Below are 13,620 nucleotides of genomic sequence, written 5' to 3' on the forward strand. Positions count from 1 at the left end.
TTTTACAATGTAATTTGGAACAGGCACAACGTCTCAGAATATCTCACATTATGTGGCGACGACAAACCTGGCGCAACGAACAGGGATCCACTAATGCAAAAGACTGCTGACCCAACCAATTTACTGGGCCCCAGACAGACGGATACCTCGGGACAGCTGCAGCAATTGGTAAGAAGCTTTATTCTTACACTACCTGAATTTATCCTTCTGTTTGGCGGTTGCAGTGCGTGTTGGGGGGAGTATTTGCAGGTCATTCGATCTGTTCATAGTAAGTGGGTCCATTATTGTTAGACAAAGAACCCTGATGAGACCTTGTGTACTGTGTTGAATTCCTGTGCTGTATATTGTATGGGGAGTGTGGATTTGGTATTACACTGGTCATCTCTACCTGGGATTGGATTCTAGTGATTAGTTGATTGCACCCGGTGGAGCAGTTGTTGGTGATTATTAGTAGCAGCCTCTTGTATTGCTAAGGAAACCTATACAGTTCCGGTTCCTAGACGTAGGGGCTGATGTTTTTTGTCTGATTATAAGTCAGGCATGGAGTGACAGAGTGGAAAGCCAATGTGTGTGTGGTTTCGAGTCCCCGTTGGTTTTTAACTCTAGTCCTGTATTCCGGTTTTGTGTTTTTTTAAAGAAACAGAAGATGGGTATTAATCCGTTTAGTAATTAACAGATTGAGCATGTTAGAGGTGCCGCAGAGTATTCAATCCATAGTGAAAGGTATGAGTCCCCACTGGTTTGTGTCTCTAGTCCTGTATTCCTGTTTATAAAGAAACAGAAAGAAAGGAAAGAAATTTGTGCAGAAAATGCATAGGTTTTGTTCAGTGTTTGGTTGTCCACCGAGTGGCATATTTGATAAAGGTTTCTGGAAGTGTATTGAAGGAACAGAAAGGTTGTTTAAATGATGCTGGTTTACTAGACCAGGCTGAGCTATGGTGGAAAAACTCTAAATCTGTAACTAAAGGAGAGTCGGAGGAAGAAAAACATGGTGATAAGTTTTTGTATGTTAAAGTATGTAATAAAGTTGGCGTTCATTCCCCTGTCGCTCCAAGTTTGACTCCACCCCCGTACAATTTCTCTAAGGGATGCACATGTTGTGTATGTAGGAATCAGAACCCAGATTGGGTGGGGACCTGTTGTGTATGTGGTGCCCCCTGTTGGCACATAGGATCCATTAAACCTCCTACTCCTAAAACAGGATTGTACTCTTTTTGTTATCGCCCCACAATCCATTTGCAGAGCGAGTCCCCCCTTGGCCAGTGTCCCAAGTGCTACGCCCTCATAAGTCTCGGCCAGGCCCCCAATGAATATTATGCCTGCACTGGATGGGACCAAGACCCTTCAGACCCTGCCCTGCCCTCCAGCACCTCCCCTGGCACAACCCAAATTGATGCAGCAGTTATACATCAGCCTTTTGCTGCCATGAAGGACTCAAAAGGACAATTAGTCAGGATGAGCAGCTCATCTTAACCCCCCCCCTGCTGCTCGCCTGCAGCTCTCGCCCAGACTGCTAACACCAGCCCTCACACTCCAGTCTGGAGAACCAGAGACTATAGAGCCCAGGGGTGTGTGGCATCCCTGGAATCCTAGTGAAATGCTGGCCATGATGATTAGAATGCCAGACCCTGAAATGTTTCCCATGCCATTTGTTTGAGAAAGTAGAGAAAATTAGAAATGCTTTCTCCTGTTAGTAGAAAAAAAAAATATTATGCCCGGCTCTGGCAGAAACGGCAGGACTTAGCATATGAGAACACTGTTCACACCCATACAACGTCCTGTGCCTCTGTTTAAAGTTTAAAGCCCATGATTAAAGAGCAAATAATAGTGTCCTGCCCGAAGTACCTGTCTATGTCCCCAGCCGTGATACTCAAAGTAGCCAAGGGTGTGGAAGCAACAAATGCCCTGAATAAGGCAAAAACCCAGTCCAGAGCCCCTCTTCTGTACGACCATTCCAGGCAAGGACAAAGTAATTTCACGTTTTAATTGTGCGTAGCTTAAACACACACAGAAACTGCAGTCTAAGGTCAGGAGGGAGAGAAGAGCATGAACCCCCCCCCGCCTTTCCCCTTCTCCAGCAGCTGGAGGTGGGAGTCAGTGTCTCACTGAGAATCCCATTTCTGCTGTATCAGTCTGTGGAGATTTCTTTAACTTTCTTTCTCACTGTTTACGTCTCTCATGATGCTACTGCCAATCTTTCTCAGTACTGCTTGACATCTCAGACTTTTAATGTGCCCTCCTCATGACTGATAACTTCACGGTTCACGTTGCACTACTCTGAATCCAGCCAACTTGTTGCCTCTGGAGAGGGGAGTGGTAATGTGGGTGATCGGCTAGTTAAGACACAAGAGGAACATGACTGTGTACAAATTATGTCCCACGGGGGATTTCAGTCATGTTACTGACGCCCCACTAGATAAACTAGACTGTGAGCTCTTTGTGGATGGATCACAGTATTGCGTGGATGGCCAGTTCTACACTGGATATGCTGCGGTTTCCCTTCACGAAATCATAGATGCAGAGTACCTGCCCCCACACATGTCTACCCAGGAAGCTGAACTCCGTGGCCTTGAGGAAGCCAGCAGACACGCAGATCAGACTGCCACGATTTATACAGACAGCCGCTATGCTTTTGTGGCACCCCAGGGGTCTGGTTTCCCACAGTAATGTAATGTTATGTCTGAGAGCAGGTGGGAGGTCCTTTGGTCAGGGATCCTGTGCATGCCACACCTCCTGCCCAGTCTTGGGAGGGGAAGAACTTCCCCTATATAAACCCGGGGCTGAGGCAGGGTTAGGAGTAGAGAAGAAGTAGAGACGAGAAACAGTCATAGGAAGAAACAGCAGAAGCTCAGTGGGAGCAATACTACTACGAGTCAGGGGCTGGCAGCTGCAGAGCTCGCCCTGACTGAGAAGCTTTCTTACCGGACCCGGCGTCCGAGGCTGTGGGGACTAACTCTTACCCAGCAGCAGAAGCCGACCGGCAGGGGATTTCAGGTCCTCAGGCCCAGAAACCCGAAGGCACGGTCACACGCGTGGGACCAGCACCGTCATCGTGGAGCGGAAGCCATTAGAAGGCCCCGAGTCACCGGCCATACGGGTGAGCACCACACGGTACACTCAGGGACGTGGGCTACTTATATCCGCTTCTAGCAAGGTAGCCAGAAGAGTACAGTCAGTTTGGGAGGCCTACAACTCCGCCTGGCCAGGGGAGATCCCATCTGCTCAAGGACTGACCAGGCCCCGTTCGCTAGCAAGTACTCCGGGAGGGTCTATCGTTGTTACCAGTAAAGACCCTGAATTACACCGCACCGTCTCTGAGTGGTTCCTGCTACCTCCATCGTCCACGTCGGCTGCCCTGAGGCCATACCCCTCCCGTTGGGGGTTATACTATCACGCTGCACAATTCTACACCGGCCTCAGCGGTCTGCCCTGCAGCGGCAGCTCCATAGCTGCAAATCAACGGGTGGCGTAGTCGACACTCAAATAACATCTATCAAGACTGCCACACACTGAGTTTGACTCCCTGGGCACGGACCGGGTCCCCGCCACTCGGAGACTACAACCCTCATCTGATCCGGTTCCGGGTAAGCCCCCGTGCGCGAGACGCTGCGCGACACAGCAGGCCCAGGGGCGCGTCACTTTCATGACCATGGACCGATATGGAGAGCTGTTTCTTTCCTCGCAGCACAAGTAAGCCTATCAAGAATGATAAATCCATCCAACATCTAATGGAGGACCTACCTTTACCTGAGAAAGTTGCCAAGGTTAAAGTCAAAAGCAATGCAAAGGACGACTCAACTACAGCTAAAGGTAACCACCTGCCCGACCAGGCTGCAAAATCTGCAGCTTGCCACCCAAGATACAACCCTGCCAGGGTGACAGCTGCACAGGTGGACTCTGCCACACACCCACCGGTGACCTTCGACCTTCTCCAGAATCTACAACAGGCTGGTGTTGAAGAATTCGCCAGATGACAAGAGAAGGAAGCCGTGCAGTCACCAGAAGGACTGTGGCATGTGGGGGAAAAAGGTTGCCTTTCCCGAGTTCTGTATCCCATGATGGCTCAAGCTACCCACTGCAATACCCACCAGTCAAAGACTGCCATGACAGACTTTGTCTACAGCCATAGGTATCCTACTGGGTTCAGTGTCACTACAAACACGTTCAAACCTGTCTAACCTGTGCACTCAACAGCGTGATACGCAACACCAAGACGCCTATGAGACACACACTGAGGCCCCTGTATCCATTCTAGAGTCTTCAGAAGGACTACATTCAACTTTCCAAGATGCAAGCCTAGGAATATGTACTTGTGTGTGTTGTCCTCTTCTCAGGATGTTCAGAAGCGTACCCAGAGTGTAAAGCCACTGCCAATGCTACTGCAAAGAGACTAATCTCAGTAGTCGTCTGCAGATACGGGGTGCCTGAGACCATAAAGTGTGATAGAAGCACCCACGTTACTGGAGATGCAAAGCAGAAAATAATGCCCGCCCTGGGAGTGAAAAAGGCCATCATGCAGTGTACCATCCAAAAGTAGCCGTAGAGTAGAGAGATTGAATGGGACCCTGAAACTGAAAATCCAGAAAGCCATGGCCGAAACAGGCAGACTATGGACAGAATGCTTACCCCTTGCACTCTTTTCAGTCAGATATACTCCCAACAAAAAGACAGGCCTCAGTCCATATGAGGTGTTATTTGGGTCAGCCCCTAGGCTAGGGTTGTATTTTCCACAAAAGATCCAGATGCAACATGATAGGCTGTCTTCTTATGTTACTGAACTTACAAAACGCTTGTCTAGCATATATTCGAGTTTTCTAGATCCAGATTTTGTGGAAGGAAGCCACCCCCTGCAGCCCAGAGACTGGGTGGAGGTCAAAAGACATGTGTGGAGAGCCCTTAAGCCCCGATTTGATGGACCAGTCTAAGTCCTGATGACAACTGAGATGGCTGTAAAAGCTCAAGAGAAAGCCCAAATGGATCCAAACCTTACACTGCAGGAGGACAGCTGAGCCCAAGAAAGCCGAGTGATGTGAACGTACACCCTGTGCCTTATCCTTGATAAATGGGGGCTCATCGAGGACTATGTCCAAAGAAAGAAGGAATGGGGAGCTAGTTACCACTTTCTGGTTTGATACCTCAGACCCTGTAGTCAGTTATAAATTTGACCTGTGAAACAATGTCTCCAGCCCTAGGGAGGAGTGGCAGCGTGGGGACACCTATAGACTCACCCAAAGGTGTATATATACAGTACAGACCAAAAGTTTGGACACACCTTCTCATTTAAAGATTTTGCTGTATTTTCATGACTTTGAAAATTGTACATTCACACTGAAGGCATCAAAACTATGAATTAACACATGTGGAATTATATACTTAACAAAAAAGTGTGAAACAACTCAAAATATGTCTTATATTCTAGGTTCTTCAACGTAGCCACCTTTTGCTTTGATGACTGCTTTGCACACTCTTGGAATTCTCTTGATGAGCTTCAAGAGGTAGTCAACGGAAATGGTTTTCACTTCACAAGCGTGCCCTGTCAGGTTTAATAAGTGGGATTTCTTGGCTTATAAATGGGGTTGGGACCATCAGTTGTGTTGTGCATAAGTCAGGTGGATACACAGCTGATAGTCCTACTGAATAGACTGTTAGAATTTGTATTATGGCAAGAAAAAAGCAGCTAACAGTCTATTCAGTAGGACTATCAGCTGTGTATCCACCTGACTTCTGCACAACACAACTGATGTATCCCCTCCTCTCAACCCCCCTATATACTGCAGTACACCGCCCGTCTTAGTTACCAGTACACATGCACACTGCTGCTTCCTGGTATGAGCTCTGCACAGTAAGGATTGGGGCTCAATCTCTTTTCCTAACATCATCCTTCACAGAAACAGCTCAGCTTCAGACATGTCTCAGAGCACGGCTATGCTAGCAGGAAACCAAATGAGAGACCGCATTCAGCAGGATCGACCAGTAACAGTGAAACTACGATTCCAATGGCAACTAAAGGGTAATAAAAGCCTTGAGGGGCATCCTTTGGGGAAGGTGGGGTAATACATGCAATACTGGGAAAATGTACTGACACAAATGAATAAATATCTGTAAGTTTTAAGACCGAATTCTAATTTGGTAATGAACCTTTAAGATATGTATCAAGAGAACAGCAAATATATGCATCTTGCTAAATGAAAACCTTATAATAAAATTTGTAAATAAAATAGAATGCTAAAGATAGATCTTCAAAAGTAGTATATCAATGGAATGTAAATAGAAGATTCCCGTGTGAATTTTTTCTTAAAGTGGATATACCCTATGTACAATAAATTAATGGGGTTGTCCGGTCCAAATCGATAAGTCTGCAGTTACTCTGTGTGACTGCAAACTAATGAATCCCCCAGCGCACGCACTGTGCGCTGTGGGAATTCGCCGGTTTCAGACCCAGGATAGGAGGGTATGTACGAGTTATACATACTCCCCGTGGCCTCACTTCAATACAAGTTTATAGAGCAAGGCCACGCCCACTGACCAGGAGTATGTATAACTCATACCCTCCGGTCCCGGGTCTTAAACCGGCGAATCCCGCAGCCCCCAGTGTGCGGCGTGGATTCATAAGTCTGCAGTCACACAGAGTAACTTAAGACTTATCGATTTGGACCGGACAAACCCTTTAGAGTATTCATAGTGTTGAAGGAGTTGTCCCGTCATGTATGGCAGGAGAGCACCAACCCCCAGCCTCCTGGCGGTACTTGCTGGGGTGTGGGCTCCCCGGCTTGATTGACAGTTTGGACCAGTGGCATTGTGGTACCATCAGCCCTAACTCTGCGCTCTCCAATTCTGCTGTTTTAGAAGAGCATATAGAAAAAATTGCACCAAAGAATCCAAGAGCAGAAAGATAAAAATAATATTTATTAAATTAATTATATTAAAATTTATACAAAGTTTAAAGACTAGGGTGACGACAATGACAAAAAAATGGCACCGCAATGGATTAAGCAAAACTAAATATATACAATGCAAAGTGCAAGACAAAGTATGTAACAAAATACAGATCAGGGCATGGGCAGGGGGTTATAAACCCCTATTTATAACATAGTAGTTTCATATGGAGATAATGATATAAAGCATGGAAGCAGCCACAAGCTGAAATCCTGAGGAACGTGTCAAACTCATAGCAAAGATGTAAGTCTTGCAAGAGGCATATATGTAGATGCAATAGTGAAAGATAAGTTACCTTAATCTGGTATTGCGGTACCATGACCCCAACATACTTTGTCTTGCCCTTTGCATTGTATATATTTCATTTCGCTTGCACTGCGGTGCCATTTCTTGGTCATCCATTGTCATCACCCTAGTCTTTAAAAGGAACCTGTCATGTCCTTTTTAGCATGTAAACTGTCCCCAGTGTGCTAGTGATGCAATGTGCATCACTAACTTTTTTTTTCTTTTTTATTAAAAACAAGGTTTTAATTATGAGCAAAAAGCACCTTATAGTAAGATTTTACCTGCTCATTTAGTCATAGGGGTGTGGTTCATTTCTTTCAGTCACGGTTGTCACTGCCCACGCAACTTGAATGATGTTCCTGGGGTTGCGCTGAAGTCACTCAAATTCTGCGCTTGCGCAGTGTCGATCGGGGAGCCGCTCGTCACGTGCGCATTGAAGTCGCGTGTAGTATCCAGTTTCACTGAATGTGCGGCCGGAGCTGCTTGCTACGGCACAAGCGTGGGTAGCCGCTTGTCACGACACATGCATGGCTCCCCGATCGACATTGCACAAGAGCGGGATTTTTCAAAGTGGCGCAACCCCGGGAACATCATTCAAATTGTGTGGGGGCGGCAACAAGCGTGACTGAATGAAATGAAGCACTCCCTATGACTAAACGAGCGGGTACAATCTAACTATATAAAGCATGTTCTTTTTGCACATGATTAGACCGCCGTTTTTAATGAAAAAAAACCTGTTAGTGAAGCACACTGCATCACTAACAACTCACTGAGGACAGTTTACATGCTATAAAATGACATGACAGGTTCCCTTTAAAACTTTGTACAATTTTAATATAATTGATTTAATAAACATTTTTTATCTTTCTACTCTTGGGTTCATTCGCACAAATTTTTTTTTTCTGCTATTCATGTCTTTTGCGCTGAACCATTTATCATTATAATGGTACATTAATTTAAATTTATGTAGAGATCTTCATATATGTACTGTTCTTGTTAGCTCTAAGCACTAAGCATATAGCCTTGTAGGATATATAGCGCCTATAAAAATTGTACCTTTAGTGTTTTAATCACTGCTTCTGTTCTTCAAAAAATGAAATGCTATAATGAGGGTACTCGGTGGACTTTTGGCATGGACAAGATTCTCAGTTTCCTCCACTGATTTTGCATGCCCCCCCCCCCTCCCTCACTGATGATTGACAGTGCTAGCTTACTTGAAGTGAGCACTGTTTTGAGTAAAAGCTCAGTCAAGTCATTGCTGTCAATCACCAATGAGTGAGGCGGGGGCATGCAAAACCATTGGGTGGAATGGTGCACTGCACCTCTTGGCCACAACACTAAAGGTGCACAAAGTAAAGAATTAGCATATTTGACTACATTACAGTTTCTGCAAAATGGAAGCAGGTATTAAAACTCGAAAAGGTTAATTTTTTATAGGGACTCTATCCCTACAAGGCTATGTGCTTAGTTTATAATGTCAGTTTGGGCTGACAGATTACTTTCATAAAAAAAAAAAAAAAAAAAAAAAAAAAAAAACTTGCTTTATTCATAAAGCTCAAGTCTAGAATTAAATATTAAAATCTCTGTGTAATGGCGGTGTCTGACCATGCAGGAACATGGGAGGAAGCAAAATAAAAGTATACACACACAAGACAGCATGGGATCGCAGCAAATTCTTTCTGTGAGGTAAAACAAGCAGCAAAAGCTTTACCTCAAAGAAAGATTCAGCTGTGATCCCATGCAGTCCTGTCTGTATATTCTTTTGCATCCTCCCCTGCCCAGGAGATGTGGTATGATCAGACCATGTTCCTGCACGGTCAGACACAGCCATTACACAGTACACAGCAGGGACACATTTATAACATTATCTCTGTACAAGAACATTTTTTTAACACATCCAATTGTGGAAATTACTTTTATTCCAAGATCTGAGGATTAAAATGTACTTTGTGGGAAAACCTCTTTAATGGGGTTGACCACTACATTGACATTTAAGACTTATCCTAAGGGCAGAATATCTCAGAAAAACAGGGTTTGACGATCGCTATTCCTAACTCTAGAAAGGACCCCATGTCTGTCCAATTTCATATTTTAATGAAGAAGACATTCTTTCTAATCGTCTGCTTGGATAAGGCCCAATACTGGTGTCTGGAAGAGTCATTTAAAAGTACAAAATGTCATGATTTATTTTTCAACTTAAACCTGATGCAGATTTTATTTTTTCTTCATAAAGTGCAATTCAATAAAATTATTTGAGTTGGCCTATTTTAATAAAATCAATATACTTACACGAGTTGAATGACCGATAAAAAAAACGGCTTGTTTTCCACCAACACCAAAATAAGAGATGTCACTGTTTAGACTCCGTGGCATAGAAGGAGGACGGACATAACTTTCTTCATCACTGTTATAAAACAAAATAAAAAAACGTCACATTTTCTCTAAAAAGTAACTATAATATAGGTACTGCTTCCGATGGCTAAAAGATGGCCACATTTTAAGAGCAGTACACATAAATATGAGCAATTTCTGCTCTCCTGTCTCTATGTAGCACATTTTTAGAGGAAGCAGCAGCATGGAGAGCATAATATGACAGTACTGAGAAACGTATCTATAGATCAAGCACTGGAGTGAGAAAGCATGTTCACGGGTGAGTCTTTTACTCTGCTACTCCCTCGCCATTGACTTCAACAGGTAGCTGAAATCCAACACTTGACTGGTTATGACAGTGCAGAATATGTTTATCAGTGAAGATTTTAGAATGAATCGTAGAGATGAGTGAATGACTTCCAGCGGACTTGAATTTTACTCGGATTTTACAAAGATCTGCATTCACAAAAAATGCAGATTTTTTTGTAATTTGTTTCCGTGAGGATTCAGAAAAATAGCTGCTGTTGGCCGCCATTTCTCTGGACCATAAAAGGTCATCAAAATGTTAATAAAAAAGTATTCTTCCCACCTCTACAGCCCCTTCTTGCTAAGACCGGGAGGGTTCTGCGAATGAGTCTGCAAAGGTTGCCACCCACCCCAAGACATAAGACGTCACCACGTGTGCCACGATCTTTGCGGGCACATACACAGAACCCTACCGAACCTAGCAACCAAGGCCCGGGGATTTCACCTCTGCTGCCGCCGATCCGAAGATGTGATGAGTAACCGACGGGTGGCGGTGAGGTAGCCGAAGGGCTGGAGAGGTGAATGGTGAGTATAAGGTTTTTATTATTTTTGACATCTTAGGTTTATTATGCTCTTGGGCCTAGAGAGACCACAGAACATAATAAGGGACATTAAATTTGCAGAAAATAACTTCTCCGTGAATCAAATGCCCCAGGGAAAAAAAAAAAATACACACGAACGGGCAAAATTTAATTTTGCCTGATCTGCTCAACTCTAATGAATGGATCAAATACAGCTGCAATCAAAATTATTCACTGCATTGCAAATTAGGCTTATTAGCAAAATTCAGAAACTTTCTGCAGTTTGAAAGAAACCAAACAAGTACAATTTATATAGCTCAACTCGACAAATATAAAAAACTGCTTCTTCAAGCTCAACACAAAATGTCACTTTAATGATTAATGTAATCTCAGAAGTATTCATTCCTTACATGTCATGCATCTTTCATCCTTGGGAGATCACCCTTTGGCTGTTAGGCTGCGTGCACACGATGCGTTTTTCATGCGTTTATGCTGCGGAATTTCCGCAGCGGAAACGCATCAAAAACGCTTGGTAATCCGCACCCCATGGTCCCCAATGGCATTCCGCAATGTCAATGCACATGCTGCGGATTTTTCCGCAGCGTTTCTGCAGCGCTCATAAATCCGCAGCATGTTCATTAATTTTGCGGAAGCGCCGCCATTGACTTGCATTGAGACGCATATAATGCGCGTCTGTACATTTGTACACGCGGATTATATGCGTTTCAATGTGCGTATGGTACCCAGTTCTGGAGGAGAGAAGACTCTCATCCAGACCTGGGTACCATTGTACCTGTAAAAAAAAGAATAAAATAATAAAGTTTATATTCAGCTGTCCGGCGGCCCCTGCAGCGCTTCTCCTTCCAGGACCTGAGATGACGTCGCGGTCATGTGACCGCAGGCTGTCTCGCGGGATGCCGGCAAACCAGGAAGGAGCGCGACAGCACACGCGGCGGCATCGGAGGTAAGTATAGCTTTTATTTTTTTATTTTTACGGTCACACTATATAAATCCATGCCGTTTGCATGGATTTATACAGTGTGACCTAGTTGTCAAGCACTTTCCAAGTGATGCTATAGCCTGGAAAGTGCTTGTCAGTCCGCATGCGGAAACACGTGTTAACGCATGTGGATAAGCATGTGAATCCACATGTATTCTGCAGGAAAAACGCATGCACAATCTGCATGCGTTTTTTCTGCCAGGGAGATGCAGAAATGCTGCAGAAATTTTCTGCTTCATTTCTGCATCGTGGGCACATAGCCTTATAACCTGCTGCAAATGTGAGGCATAAATATTCAGACAACAGCTTATGGCAAAGTTCCTGAGGAATCTTGTTCAATTCCTCATAGGGCAATAGCTTCCAGTTCACTAATAGTTTAGTGTTTGTGCAGTGCAACCACCTTCTTAAAATCCAACTAAAGATTTTCTATGGGGTTCAAGTCAGGTGACTGTGACAGCCACTCTACAGTCTCCTATGACTCCTTCTGAAACCAAGTCTTAGTGGACTTTGAGGTAGGATCAGTATCTCTTTGTCATGTTGGAAGGTCCAATGACACTGAAGTTTCAACAACCTCAGAGAAGGTATGACATTTTCTGTTACGATTTTATGATGCATGATTAAATCCATCTTGTTCTCCACATGCTGCATGATTCCAGAGCCATAAAAAGCAAAATTGCCCCAGAGAATCTCTGAGCCACCTCCATGCTTCACTGTAGGTAGATGTTCTTTTTGGCGTATACTTCACTCTTCCTCCACCAGACATAAAGCTGTTCCATAGATTTAAAAATCTGCATTTTTGTTTCATCGCTCTACAGAACAGAAACTTGAGCATATTGGAGTTGAATAATTTTTGTGATTTTGGCTCACTGGAGGTGTACATCTTGGAGTTCAAGCATGAAACAGTCAGCAATTTGTATTCACCTTATTGTACAAACTGGAACCTTTATGCAAAAAACATGCAGCAAATTTGATGGTAGTAGGCACTGACTTTTGGACCTCCTGCCTTCTCAGGAATCCGGTGGACATCCAGAGAAACAGTGTTGTTTCTGCCATGTCCTGATACTTGTAATGCAGCCAATGTGCCTTTTACTTTGAATTTGTGTACTAGGTTTCCAACTGCATCTTTAGAAATAGAAAGCGAAGGTATTCACTCACTATGATTTTCTTTGTTTGTGCAAGTGTACAATCTATTCTAAAGGGAAACTGTCAGATCCCCCTGTGCTCCAAAATCACTACCATAACTGTCAGCTTCTTCCTGGATTATAAGAAGGTCCTTTAAGTGCCATATATTTATTTCAAAGTATGAAAAATCAAGAAAAAAAACCTGGCTTGCAGTCCTGTGCAGTCTGGCTTGATTTCCCCAGACTAGTCCAGCCTCTGAGTTGATCACTGATATACATTGTACACTGCACACTCAAAAACTGATGCAAAGTGTTGTGGTGCTTATTCATTTGTTGTTACAGGCAAGAATAAAAAAATATATGATTTATTGGTCAATAGGAATGTAATTCATGTGACATAGTAATTAGCATAGCTTCAGCCCTTCCGAGCATATGTCCATATATCACAATAGAGGAGAGAGAAGAATGTGTTGAGCGCCACTGCTTATACCTTCCACATTTCCTCATATTTTTTTTCAAATACGGACAAAAGCCAAAAGAGCCAAAACTTTGCTCCTTGTTACAGGTCACATGATAAATAATTTATTGTTACATCTGGTTGTTGGGCATGCAGGCTTTTGTACTGAGATGCCAATTTTACTTTATTGCTAAGAGATAAAGGATTTCCTAAAAAAGGACAAAGGTTTAACACAAAATAAAAAAGACATTAGTTTCTGACCTGTAGCCTTCATATCCTCTTCTAAACTTTGATAAACGGTACACTGCCCAATTTTTAAGCTGGACTGAAGTCATTCCTTTTCCGTTATCTGTAACTGCAACAGTTGGTTTTCCTTGTGTCTCATCAAAAAGCTGTAAAAAATACGTACAGACATTGTTAAAAGCCATTTTAATAAGATAAAGAAGTAAAACAATAATACATTATCTTACCAGGTTTATCTGTATTTTCCGAGTACCCGAATTTTTTGCTGTGGCCGAAAGTGAATTGTCTATTAGCTCAGCAAGCGCAAATGCTGAAAATAAAACAGAAGTCAGTCAGCTACATAATGAGAAATCTGCGCTTCATACTAAAATATAATCACAA

The 13,620-nt window shown here is 43.6% G+C and overlaps 1 protein-coding gene across 2 annotated transcripts in view; it reads right to left on the reverse strand.

The window, feature by feature from the left end:
- The window catches only part of SMCHD1 (structural maintenance of chromosomes flexible hinge domain containing 1), a 266,367-nt gene that overhangs the window by 225,388 nt on the left and 27,359 nt on the right, over positions 1-13,620 (reverse strand). For both annotated transcript variants that reach the window (XM_073679119.1, XM_073679120.1), the window contains exons 4-6: positions 13,467-13,549; positions 13,258-13,388; positions 9,511-9,625 (exon numbers count right to left, since the gene is read on the reverse strand). In XM_073679119.1, coding sequence (XP_073535220.1) covers positions 9,511-9,625; positions 13,258-13,388; positions 13,467-13,549 — 329 coding nt within the window. The remainder of the gene's footprint in view (positions 1-9,510; positions 9,626-13,257; positions 13,389-13,466; positions 13,550-13,620) is intronic.

This window comes from Phyllobates terribilis, unplaced genomic scaffold (genome assembly GCF_046119375.1).
Source record: "Phyllobates terribilis strain yellow unplaced genomic scaffold, ASM4611937v1 Scaffold_4__5_contigs__length_816908805, whole genome shotgun sequence".
Lineage (NCBI taxonomy): Eukaryota > Metazoa > Chordata > Amphibia > Anura > Dendrobatidae > Phyllobates > Phyllobates terribilis.